At 41.2% G+C, this 13,621-nt stretch overlaps 1 protein-coding gene across 1 annotated transcript in view; it reads left to right on the top strand.

Annotated features, from left to right (window-relative positions):
* Positions 1–12,481, top strand: part of scgn (secretagogin, EF-hand calcium binding protein) — a 28,556-nt gene extending 16,075 nt beyond the window's left edge. Inside the window, exons 5-11 of the mRNA XM_056286658.1 lie at positions 160–216; positions 1,194–1,271; positions 3,171–3,226; positions 6,154–6,199; positions 8,221–8,280; positions 11,082–11,150; positions 11,668–12,481. Coding sequence (XP_056142633.1) covers positions 160–216; positions 1,194–1,271; positions 3,171–3,226; positions 6,154–6,199; positions 8,221–8,280; positions 11,082–11,150; positions 11,668–11,796 — 495 coding nt within the window. The 3' untranslated portion in view covers positions 11,797–12,481. The remainder of the gene's footprint in view (positions 1–159; positions 217–1,193; positions 1,272–3,170; positions 3,227–6,153; positions 6,200–8,220; positions 8,281–11,081; positions 11,151–11,667) is intronic.
* Positions 12,482–13,621: the final 1,140 nt, after the last annotated feature.

Genomic DNA, 13,621 nt, shown 5'->3' with positions numbered 1-13,621 from the left:
AAATTTTCCATAAAGCACCAAAATATCAGTTCACTAGCCATAGCCACAGAATAAAGTAGGTTAATTTTTAAGAAATGTAAATAAGTTATCATAAGAATGACCTGAAACTGGGTTGGATTAAACAGTCAATAACTCTTCAGCCTCTTTTGCCCAACATAGATATGGAGGAAGTATGATGTCGACTGCAGCGGCTACATAAGTGCTCAGGAGCTAAGGGTAAGGTTGTAAGCTCATGTTAATTTAAACCAGTGGGATGCATGCATTTTGTGATTTCAGTCTACTTTTATCACCTCGTACACAACACACAGGTGAATGGTGAGGATGCAAGGAGTAGAGATGATGAAGGTGGATGAGTTAAATGCTTGGGGTCAACTGTTTAAAGTAACAGGGAGTGCAGAGGAGAGGTGAAGAAGAGCGTACAGGCAGGGTGGAGTGGGTGGAGAAGAGTGTCAGGAATGATGTGTGACAGAAGGGTACCAGCAAGAGTTAAAGGGAAGGTTTACAAGATGGTAGTGAGACCAGCTATGTTATATTGTTTGAAGACAGTGGCACTGATGAAAAGACAGGAGGTAGAGCTGGAGGTGGCAGCATTGCAGATGCTAAGATTTTCATTGGGAGTGACGAAGAAAGACAGGATAAGGAACAAGTATATTGGAGGGACAGCTCAGGTTGGACGGTCTGGAGACAAAGCAAGAGAGGCGAGATTGAGATGGTTTGTACATGGTTGGAGGAGAGATGCTGGGTATATTGGGAGAAGGATGCTGAATATGGAGCTGCCAGTCAAGAGGAAAAGAGGAAGGCCAAAGAGGAGGTTTATGGATGTGGTGAGGGAGGACATGCAGGTGGCTTGTGTGACAGAGGAAGATGCAGAGTACAGGAAGAGATAGAAATGGATGTTCCGCTGTGGTAATCCCTAATGGGAGTAGCTGAAATTAGTAGTAGCAGTACACAAATGTATCCCTGAAGTCAGCGCTCTGTTATGTACCTCAGGCGATACCTAAATACTATGACAAGTAAGGGGGGTTTATTTCCTAATTGATATATAAACAAGATGGATGCCAGTGTGGCATATGAAACTGTAAGAGAAAAATCTTTGGACAATATGATTTTTGGTAAATTCTGTATGTCAGCATGTATTTTGTCATGCAATAGATTTTCTTTCTGTCTGCATTGTATTCTGTCCTCTCTGCCAGGCTTTCCTGGGAGACCTGCTCCAGCAGCACCACAAGGAAGTATCGTTGGCCAAAATGGAGGAATACACAGATGCTATGGTAGTAATACCAGCCCCCCCACACACACACACCACTAGCTATTAAAAGTGATGATTTTGTCATCTGCAAACACACATACAACATAAAGAGAGACAAACCACACATAATATAATAGAGTATATAAAAGAGTAAATTTAAAGAGTAATCCTAGAACATTTTGGTGAGATTGCTGACACCTACAGGTTAAAAAACATGTTTTAAAGGTTAAAAGCATGCCAGGCTGGTCTTGGTACTCTGGTATAAGCATAGCAGGAGGAACACAGCTGCAGATAATAACAATGTTTGATTTAGGTGAACGTACATCAGCATTGACGGACAGAGAGCCAGCACAAACAATTGTCACTAGTTCCGTCAATGCTGGTCCTTTGACACATCTAAATCATACAGACCCATTATTGTTATTATCTGCAGCTATTTTTATCATGCTATGCTAATCATAGTGTACCGAGACCAACCTGGCATTTCTTTTTACCTGTACATTGTTTTTAACCTGAAGATGTCAGCAAACTGAATAAACAGTCGAGGGTTTAGCTGCTCTTTAATGTGTAATGAGTCCACTGATTTTAAACAGGGACCACAATGGAGTAAGGCTGAGCTTAAGGATCATGTTAAAATCAATTTTTGAAGAGATTTTAGTTATTAATTTTTTAAAGCATGGTTTAGGATCGAGATTTTTGGATTTGCACATGGCAACAGTAAAAATGAAATGAGCAAATGACTTGTATGTGCATTTTGGATGGAACGAACCGAAAATAAGGAAGTTAATCTCTCCCACTTCTACAGTTACAGTCTGGCACTGAGCTGTATGCAGTATAGTGGTGAACAAATGGACAGCATAAGAAATCGTTTTATCCAGTTCATTCAGCATACACGGATCATTTTTGGGACGCCATGTTTGTAATTCAAGATGAATAAAACCCATCCCAAACTGTTGAATCAGTTGGATATGTTTGCTTTGTCGTCTTTATGCTGAGCAGCACCCTACCAAATTCATAACCCAGCCGCAACAAAACGTACTTGGCTACAAAGTAAAAAAGACCTTAACTCAAAATTGAACCTGTTATTCAGCTATCATTTTGACAAGGTCTTTAACAGACAATAGCTGTTGCCACAGCCGTCAAAGGTAAAAGAGAAACAGATGGCTGCAACAATTTCCACTTTCTCAAATGTCTGAGACATATTTGATGACCACTGAAAACTATAGCTGATTCTTTCAGCTTCGGATGAGCTAAACCTTCTATTTAATAAATTTCCCTTTGGAATAGAATAACGAGGGCATCCGGGTGGCATAGCGGTCTACTCCGTTACTTACCAACAAAGGGATCGGCGGTTTGAATCCCCGTGTTACCGCCGGCTTGATCGGGCGTACCTACAGACACAATTGGCCGTGTCCACAGGTGGGAAGCCAGATGTGGGTATGTGGTCCTGGTTGCTGCACTAGCGCTTCCTCTGGTCGGTTGGGGCGTCTGTTCAGGGGGGAGGGGGAACAGCGTGATCCTCCCATGCGCTACGTCCCCCTGGTGAAACTCCTCACTGTCAGGTGAAAAGAAGCGGCTGGCAACTCCATATGGATTGGAGGAGGCATTTGGTAGTCTGCAGCCCTCCCTGAATCGGCAGAGGGGAGCAGTGACCGAGACAGCTCGGAAGAGTGGGGCAATTAGCCGGATACAACTGGGGGGGGGGGGGTCCAAAAAAAAGAAAGAAAAAAAAAGAAATAGAATAACGCTTACTCTGGATAAACTTGGTGTGATGGGGCGGCTCTAGGGCCGAATGTGGCATGGAGAAATAACCATGAGATGGATGACACTCACTTTAAAACAGTAGTGACAGGTGGAAGAAGCACTCTACTGTGATTGCAGCTGTTTTTGTGCATTTCAATCATTCTCTTTTTTCTTGCAGATGAAAATCTTTGACAAAAATAAAGATGGTCGTTTGGATCTGAATGACTTGGCCAGGTACTTTTTGCAACCTGCACTTTATTCTTTGGTGATCAAATAATAATGGTTTGTGCTGATGATAATGGACATTTGAATACTTTCAGGAAAATATCTTTATGCATGCTCAATAATCCAGGTAAGAAAATCAAAAAAGGTTAAATCAGTTCATCTGGATACAATGTTTATTGACAGATACGTTTCATCACACCTCTTCAGTTGTGTAAGGCTGTGTTCACATCCGCAAGCAGGTTTTTTTTGTGATGGTACTTTGTCACCGAGTTGTGGAAGCCATGCCCGGGGGTTGGCTGTCTTTAGTCTGGCCATGATTCTCATTTGAAGCTCAGTAGCTTCAGCTGTCATGGCTGGTAGGATTGTTTCAGCTGGTTGGGATCTGTCTTCATGCATCTGAGTGGCCATTCAGGGTGCTGAACTGTATGGTCATCTTGTTGGAGCTTCTCCATCTCAATTCATGACAGTAGCTTCCTTCTATTGATGTTTGAGCATTGAACCACTAGCTGCCTCTGAGTCAGTGTGGAAGTAGGTCTCCTACTGGTCCACAGTTCCCACATTCGCTTCATATAGCCCCTCTCCTCTTGGGGTCTGTATAGTGTATACACACATATAATATTATATATTATATACATAGCAGGATAAGCGGATTGGATAATGGGATAATGGATGGATGGATATATATATATATATATATATATATAAACTTTTTAAAAGAAACACTCAACGATAGGGAAAGTGCTCAACAAATAAGGAGCAAAATAATCCAGTGATTCAAGTAAATTCTTTATGAGACAGTACAAGCCTGTTTCATGCCATAAGCAATCATTAGCTGATAATTGCTTATGGCATGAAACAGGCTTGTACTGTCTCATTAAAAATGTACTTGAATTACTAGATTATATATATATATATATATATGTGTGTGTGTGTTTTTTTTGTTTTGGAAACTCAATGGTGTTGAAAAAAGTGCTCAACAAATGAGTGGAATATAAATATATATATACACACACACACACACACACATAAATCCCCTTTGTCGGGTGGTGTGTGTCCTCCTCAACCTCGGGTCCTCTACCAGAGGCCTGGGAGTTTGAGGGTTCTGCGCAGTATCTTAGCTGTTCCTAGGACTGCACTCTTCTGGACAGAGACCTCAGATGGTGTTCCTGAAATCTGCTGGAGCCACTCTCCCAGTGTTGGGGTCACAGCCCCTAGTGCTCCTATTACCACTGGGACTATTGTGGATTTCACTTTCCACATCTGATCTAGTTCTTCCCTCAGCCCTTGGTATTTTTTTAGCTTCTCATGCTCTTTCTTTCTGATGTTGCCATCACTCGGGATTGCCACATCGATCACTTCTGCTGTCTGAAGATGTCTTTTAGTTGAGTGATGAAATGTATCTGTCAATAAATGTTGCATCCAGATGAACTGATTCAACCTTCTTTGATTGCAGGAAAATAAGAAGGCTGGAATGTAGTCATGTTTACATGGGCTCATATTGATACTTCCATCCATCTATATCTCTGTAGATTTTTCTCAGGCCTTTTAGAGGATTAGAAGGGTGTCTTTTTGAGCAACTTTATTAGATCATTTTACAAGCTTGTCTGTGCCAGTGATGACTGTTTTATTTTTCTTCTTCAAAAGTACAATTGTGTGGAAGTAATGTTAATGCCCATAGTCCTCCCACTGACGAAATTTTATAGCCTGCTAAGCCAGGTTTCAGTATGAGGACGTCTGAGGCCAATCATAGATACAAAGAGGAATGGCATGTGTGTTGCAGAACAGGGACATTTCCAGCTAACAGAAACAACAAAGCTGTCAACTAACTCACATTACAGAACCAGAACAAAAGGGACATTTTCTTTCTTACAGATTGCATTGGGTAAGTATAAAGGGGGAACAAAAATATGTGTCAAGAGTGAGGCAGGTTAAGTAAGTAAGCCAATAAAATACAACATATTCATTATAGGTTTATATAAGAGGTCACTTAGTTGAGTGATGAAACTAATGTCAATAAACATTGTATCCAGATGAACTAATTCAACCTTCTTTGATTTTCTTACCTGGATTATTGAGCATGCATAAAGACATTCATTATAGGTTTGTTACAAACTCAATAATTGTCCGTTTGATAGTGTCTGACTGGGGTTAGTAGTACAATTCAAGCGGATGTTCAGTCAAACTCAAACAATGTAAAAAAATGTGGCATGGGTACATATGAAATGAATTATCCTAAATAGTAATTGACTCCAAGGACTGTACACAAAAAGATGCCAATAGGTGTCTGGGTAGCACGGTGGTCTATTCCATTGCCTACCAACATGGGGATCGCCGTTTTGAATCCCCGTGTTACCTCTGGCTTGTTCAGGCGTCCCTACAGACACAATTGGCTGCGCCTGTGGGTGGGAAGCCGGATGTGGGTATGTGTCCTGGTCGTTGCACTAGCGCCTCCTCTGATCAGTCGGGACGCCTGTTTGGGGGGGGGGATCGCGTTATCCTCCCACACGCTACATCCCCCTGGTGAAACTCCTCACTGTCAGGTGAAAAGAAGCGGATGGTGACCCCACATGTATTGGAGGAGGCACGTGGTAGTCTGCAGACCTCCCCGGATAGGTAGAGGGGGTGCAGCAGTAACCAGGACAGCTCAGAAGAGTACGGTAATTGGCCAAGTACAATTGGAGGAGAAAAGGAGGGAAAAAAGAGATGCAAGTATATTGATTTCATGTTCAAAGTGCAGCATGACCTTGTTGTGACCATTGCTCAAACCGGGAATGTCTCATTCCAACTGTTCAGGATTAGCATTACCCATTAAACTGCATCCCAAGAGGGGACAAATCAATAAAACATTCAGCATACCAATACCTAATATGTCAAATGTCTCTTTCACAGCGAATGTACTCATGGTGGGCCTGCGTGACATGTTTCTTTTCTTTCAGAATTTTGGCTCTTGAAGAAAATTTCCTGCTTCAGTTCCACATGGATGTGAGTTCACCAAGTTATTATGTTGCCATCTGTGAAAGCTCATGTCAATTTAGTTAAAGCTTTTCTATTATTCTTTTAACGGTCTTTATATTTCTTTGGAAAGTGGGCTAATAAACACCTCTTTTACCGGTCAGTGCAAGGAACGACCCTGTAGGTACCGATGGTATATGATAGCAATAGCCCGGGTTTTATAGTGCCGTTTCTTTGAATTGAGGTTAATGCTTACCTATAGATGAGGATGTTGTGTTCTTATGGACAAAGTACCCGGAGATGACTTTATGTAAAGGAGCTTTTATTCATATCTCTCGGCTGTACATGTCCACCTGACTGTCAAGGCATTAGAGAGCGCAGTTCTGAGTTTTGGCGCTTTTGCACCTAATATTTATATCCTTTCTGGGCGGGGTTACATCAGGTCAACAACATGTAAACAATAAGTAGTTCCGTATCCACAGTGAATGATAGAACATTTATCAATACACCACAGAGGACTAACCTTTTTTTTCCCCAGCAAGGTGCTGTATTAGTAAGACTTGTCATAGAGACTATAGAATTTATATGCACATCAGAATCAGATTTTATTGGCCATGTACGTTTGCACACACAGAATTTTACTCCGGTGTCGTTGTTCTCACAGTGTACTTAACATAAAATAACAACACGACAACACAACAATCTTCAGACATATACACAAGGATTGATTTATACAGGCAAAATCTACTACTACTTCTTTCGGCTGCTCTTCCATTTCTTCCTGTCCTCTGCATCTTCCTCTGTCACACCAGCCACCTGCATGTCCTCCCTCACCATACCCATAAACCTCCTCTTTAGCCTTCCTCTTTTCCTCTCCCCTGGAAGCTCCATATTCAGCATCCTTCTCCCAATATACCCAGCATCTCTCCTCCACACATGTCCAAGCCATCGCAGTCTTGCCTCTCTTAGTTTGTCTCCAAACCATCCAAACTGAGCTGTCCCTGTAATATAATCATTCCCAATCCTGTCCTTCTTCATCACCCCCAATGAAAATCTTAGCATCTTCAACTCTGCCATCTCCAGCTCTGCCTCCTGTCTTTTCGTCAGTGCCACCGTCTCCAAACCAAATAACATAGCTGATCTTGTACTGGCAAAGTAAGAGGTGATGAAGTGACATGGTGCAGAGAATTAGTAATAGTCTGGCACTTTGGTTTTCTGCCAAGTTCTCTTAAATACTGGGGGGAGTCTTACAGATATGATGGAATTACTTACTGTATGTATTCTGAGATTTCTTCAAGCATGGGCACAAGTCCATGAGTACTGGGATAGCATCCAGTGCTTTACCTGTTCCCCCGTCCATAGGGTTAGTGGTTGTTTGAGGAAGGGCATCCAATGTAAAATTTTGCCAAACCATTATGCGGATTGACAAAACCATACCGGATCGTTTGAGGCCCGGGTTAACAACGACCACCATTGGTGCTGTGCCCTCACAGGGTACTGATGGAAACTGTAAAATCCGCTGTGGTGACCCCTGCGAAACAGAGAACAAGCCAGAAGAAGAAGATTCTGAGATTTCTTCTGTGCCAAATGGCCACAATGAAGGCAAATTTCTAATTAACTGTTGGTTCTCATGGCCTTTGCAAATTCTCACGCTTTCTTTTCTTAGATGGCTATTTCCTTTTCGGTTACACTATGACCATGATGTTACAACATGTACTTGTAGCAATATTACATTTTCAATGACCAAATACAGAGGGACAAGAAAGAGTATTGTTGGTTCCCATTACATCATTAATAACTGGTTACTTCCTTTCACATGCAATTCAAAAACCTGGTGCCCTATATAATGTGACACATGGGGAACTGTAAGAGGAGTGCTTAGCATAGTTTTGATTTCCATTTCTTGCCCTGTCCTCTTCATATCCTCCCTCCTGTGGTCTGCCCTTTCTCCCCCTTTTCCTCCCTTCTGCAGACATTATCCTGTTTTCTTTGGCGTTGTCCTCTCCCAATCTCTCTCCATAACCCTCTCCCTCTCTCTTCCATGTCCTCAGGCCTCCAGCAAAGTGGAGAGGAAGAGAGACTTTGAGAAGATCTTTGCCCATTACGACGTTGTAAGTGCTGCACTGGGGGACAGACGCAGATTCGATCTCATTATAGCCAACCTATTTTATTCCGGTATCAAATGATCGACTTCATCACGGCAGTAATTCTGCAAGGATTTCCCTTTTTTTGACCACTTTAATTATTATGGAGTTTCACAAATGCACACAAAAAGCTAGCAAACAGTTATTTTATAAAACTTGTTAAACATTCACATTCCTTCTGCTATTATTATATAACCTTCATATTGTTACCGTCTTATTGTCGAGATGTAAATTTTAACCACCTTTCCTAATTTTTCCTCAAATTGTGCTTTTATCCTTAACATGTGTGTTAATTTTTCCATGACTAAAATCTCACAGATTACATCAAACCATTGTTTTTGAGTCAGGGGCTAAACTTCGTACCATCTTCTAGTAATGGCTTCTTTTACTACCAGCCAATAATATTTTAAATGAATAATAAAGTCTGTTGGTTACAATCTCCCTGGTCACATTAGCCAGATATAAAATACTACATATCACAAGGAAGCAATATCCAAATATACTATTTAAGTTTCCTTTATTAATCCCCTTGGGGAAATTCAGTTACTGCAAATGAACCCATCTTAGCTGTGATCTGTGTAGCTAGGAGCAGTGGGCTGCTGCCTTCATGCAGCGTCCGGGGACCAACTCCATTTCTTTTCCCATTGCCTTGGTCAGGTGGCACAGACAGGAGTATAAACCCTAACATGCATGCTTCTTTTGTTGGTGGGGGAAACCGGAGCACCTGGAGAAAACCCACAGCAGACACAGGGATAACATACAAACTCCACACAGAGGATGACCCTCAAGGTTGGACAACCCCGGAGGTTCGAACCCAGGACCTTCTTGCTGTGAGGCGACCGCGCTAACCACTGGGCCACCGTGCCATCAGTTCATTATTAGTAATATTATTACTACTACTCATTGTAGTATGTACATTTGCCCAGAAACTGGTAATTCTCTGATGATGCCAAAATATATGTGAATGATTGACATTCTTATGCCCACACATGTGGTTCTTCTGCTAACAACTATTTACGCTGATGGAGGCAATGAAGAGCCCAGTCAAGTCAACCTGCAAGGATTATATGTAAGAATTGAATGAGGATCCAGTTCTAACCTCCGTTTGCTAGTAGATTTCAAGCTGCGGAGCCTTTTGTCCCTTTTGGAAACAAGGCTTAATTTTACAGTACAGTTTTAACTTACTTATTGAGCACATTGTAAAAACATCTGCAGAAACGTACCCAGTATTTAAGAAGATATACCTTAACACTAGAGGCAAGGCAAGGCAATCTATTTGTATAGCACCTTATCAAAGTGCTTTACAGGCAAACGATAAGGAAAATTGTTCCTGCAGAGGTTAATAGTGGAGTTTTTTTCTTAGTATTTCAGCTGTAGTTTATCTGTATTTACTTGCCCAAATATATATATATATATATATATATATATATATATATATATATATTTTTTTTTAATTTACCAGGGGAAATACTTAGTAATTAGGGGGCTGTAAAAGGAAGGGTTACCCAAATTTGTTTGGTTGTGGAGGATAAAAACTCCATCCCTTCTTATCTAGTGCCAGGATATTCAAGGATATCACTGCTTATTTATTTTACAGGATGAAAAAAGTGTCCTCAGAATTTGAGTGTGTGCCTGGGTGTGTTTTTGTTTCGCGTTTTGTCCGTATTTTGTGTTGTGTTGTGTGTGTGTGTGTGTGTGTGTGTGTGTGTGTGTGTGTATACACACACGTGCAAATGCTTGCATGTGTGCATTCATTTGAGTCTTCCTAAACGTGTAACTGCTTGCATTTGAATGCCAGTGCTGATGGGCAGGAAGGTCATTTTAATTAGCCTTATCCCTATAATGAAACATAATGAAATGAAGTGCCCATTATGTTGTCACTCTCTGGTGTTGATAAATTAATTGTTGTAGGCTCACTCGCCAAGCATCTGTGGATATGAGTTGATCACACTTATTAAGAATCGCTGTTAAAACTGTCTAATTTGCATGATAATATTAATTTCTGTGTCTATATAATTGTATATTGTAGGAGTTGTCTGAGGACATCAGGGTGGCTGAAGTTAAGAGTGTCACCTCAGCAAAGGGGGTCCTGCATTCAATGCCAGCCCATCTGTGTATAGTTTGCATGTTCTCCCCATGTTTACATGAGTTTCCCTCAACTGTCCACATATTGGGTGAACTGGAGTCTCTACATTGCTCATAGGTGTAAGCCTTTGTGATGAACTGGTGACCTATTAGTCATCAGTCCAAGTACAGTGCATCCACTGTCAATCGATCCTTGCTTCTTATTATTTGTATTGAGGCACAAATCCCTGGTGGGTGTCCAAATCTAATCTTTCAAAGCCAGCCAACATGTATTGCTTTTTTATAGCAAACTGAGCTAAGTGTGCAGGATTTATGCTTGCTTCGCAAGGCTTGTTCAAATCATAAAGCCAAAATAATTTTTATGAGACTTTGTCCCAAGGGTAAGAGACTTTGATATGCAGGACATGGCTGCATTAAGTGAACACATGCTTGAAGTCATCATCGTACCTGCCTAAATATTACTCCATTTGGGATGATAGATTGAGGCCAAACCATATGTAACAGTAGATGGACAATTCTGTTTCCTATAATTTTAGAGAGATGTTTTTGTGAATCATCCAAAATTGTATTAGCTATAGTAGTAAAATTGATACAACTGTACTGTAAACTACATGCATATTTCCCACAAGAATCCCGTTTATTCTTTCTTTCCAATGCTATGTTTTCTTTGGTGTGTTTTTTAGAGTAAGACAGGAGCATTGGAGGGTCCTGAGGTGGATGGCTTTGTTAAAGACATGATGGAGCTGGTCAGGGTAAGCTACTATGATGCTGTCAGTTTATCCTGATACGTTGTGTTGCCCGTGACTTGAGTAGCCTTTGCAGTAGTTGTGAAACAGCCCCAATTGGATGAATGCTGACATGATGTTGAATCTGAGGTTGCTTGCATTTGTACTTGTCCTTGCATGTGGGAGGACAGCTGTTATTTCTCCTGATGACACACAGCGAGGGTAGGTGAGGGCTGTAAACTACAATTCACTAAAGGACAGTTCTGTCAAACAGAGGAGAAATCGGGGGAGACTGGAGGCAGAATATTATTTCCCCTTGAAAATCTTGACCTTGAAAATCTGTAAAGATGTGGGATAACATTTTATCTCCTCACACACTATGGCCAGCAATTTTCCACCCACAACATGTTCAAAGAACATGCTGAAAAGACAGGCAAATTGTCTGTACTGGCTATTACTTTTATTATACAACCCACACTAATTCACTCCAATACTCAATTCCCCCTTTCCTTCTCTTTCTGCACCCCCCCCCCTTTCTCTGCAGCCAAGTCTCACAGGTGCGGAGCTGGACAAGCTGCGGGCTGTTCTACTAGGCCACTGCGATGTCAACAAAGATGGAAAGATCCAGAAAAATGAGCTGGCCCTCTGTCTGGGTGTCAAGCCTAATCCTTAATTACAGAAATGTATTTAGATATGGTAATGGCCTGCATGCACCCACTGTGCATCGATTGTACACTCTATTTTGATGTAAACACCTGCACACAATAGGTGCACATCTGTTGCACAGTCAGCAGCCTAAGTGTTTTGGGTGAGCAAAGATAAAAGTCATTTTGCTATTGACATACATGTAGTGTAATATGGACAGTATGCTGTGAATGTTGGGTCATCATAGAGCACTACTGCTGCTCATTTATTAGATACTGAATATGATTGGCATGAATAAGCATGAATGTCTCTACAGAGAGTATTAAACAAAAAACAATCTATATTTTATTGGTCTCTATTATCAACTGTTCGAGGTATCGTTGTCCTAGTACGTACATGATTGACTTTACATCTTGACTGTACTTTGAATGTACACATCATTGTGTTCTTGTGCACACTGTGGGCAATGGAAAGAATCACTCAGAATGTTTTTTTCCCCAGCTGAAGAGGAATGCTGCATTATTTTTTGTGGCTTTGCTAACTTATTTGCCAGTGGACATATTATTTCAAAGGACAGAAAGAGTGGCCTGACAATGTAGCTACAGTAATATTATCAGCCATTGCCTACCTTTGGCCAGTATTGCATTCATCTGTATCAAAAATGTTTGAAGTACCTTAAATCTTAATTTTGATATGATGTGCTGCTCAGAAAATAAAATGGATGACAAGTAATGAGTTCTTTGTTGTCTGTTGTGTTTGGTTTCAGAATTTTGTCATTTCTTTCTGAATGCCATCATTAAAATGTGCTGTCATACATGTTACCAAAATTATACAAACTGTAGCAAATATGTAAAAAATACTTCAAAATAAAGATTCTAGCAATGATGGATAATAGCTTTACTTGCAGATATTGCCACTCAAAAGGGGTAGAAACTAGGTGATGGCTAATGATGGAGCATGAATATTGTTGTCACACCATTTTCTTGTCACAGGAAAAGGAAGTAGCTGAAACTGCAGTACTTATCTATGCAGGCTCTAAAAATAACGCAAACCGTTCCATTACACTCCCCGTCTGGAATTATTTAAAATGCCACAATAAATAAACATTTATATTATCTAATCTTCTGGAGACAAGAGAAGAATACACTCTGAGATGGGTCTGGAGAAAGTCTTAGTAGTCTTGTGACGGGTAAGCTTGACCTCCACTTTCCTGACTACTCCATCTTTGCTGAGGTTATTGTCCTGATACCAGAGAAAGCGAAGAAAATCTCGGTGATCTTCCTGAACAACAAAACAGTAGAACATTTGGTCTATGTCTGCTGTGACAGCAACAGGTTCCTTTCGGAAGTGGAAAAGCACACCCAAAAGTGTGTTGTTGCGGTCTGGCCCCGAAAGCAGCATGTCATTGAGAGACACTCCATTAAACTGTGCACTCGAGTCAAACACCACACAAATTTTACCAGGCTTCTGTGGCTGGTAGACACCGAAAGTGGGAAGATACCATCTCTCTTTAGCTTTGTCAGAAGGTGTTGCCAGCGCTGTATGATTGTTATCGAGCATTTTCTGCATGAACTCGACAAAGTGTGCTCTCAAGTCTTCCTTCTTGTCCAGCTGGCATCGAAGAAACATAAGCCGCTTGTAGGCATAGGGTCTGTTGTCTGGGAGTAGATGTCTGGGGCTGTGAAAGAGTAATGAGGCGACCCAGCTGTTAGTTTCATCTTTGAAGACTCCTTCGATCTTCTTCAGAAAGAGCATGTCTTCGACAGATGGTGCAAGCTGGTTGTCGTCATCAGTGCAGCGAAAGACTGTCTCTCCTCAACTTTCTTCAGTGGGTCTCGAGTATGGGCTTGAAG

This window comes from Lampris incognitus, chromosome 9 (genome assembly GCF_029633865.1).
Source record: "Lampris incognitus isolate fLamInc1 chromosome 9, fLamInc1.hap2, whole genome shotgun sequence".
Taxonomy (NCBI): Eukaryota; Metazoa; Chordata; class Actinopteri; order Lampriformes; family Lampridae; genus Lampris; species Lampris incognitus.
Note: the sequence above shows the minus strand (reverse complement) of the source record. Positions and strands in the feature narration are given on the sequence as shown.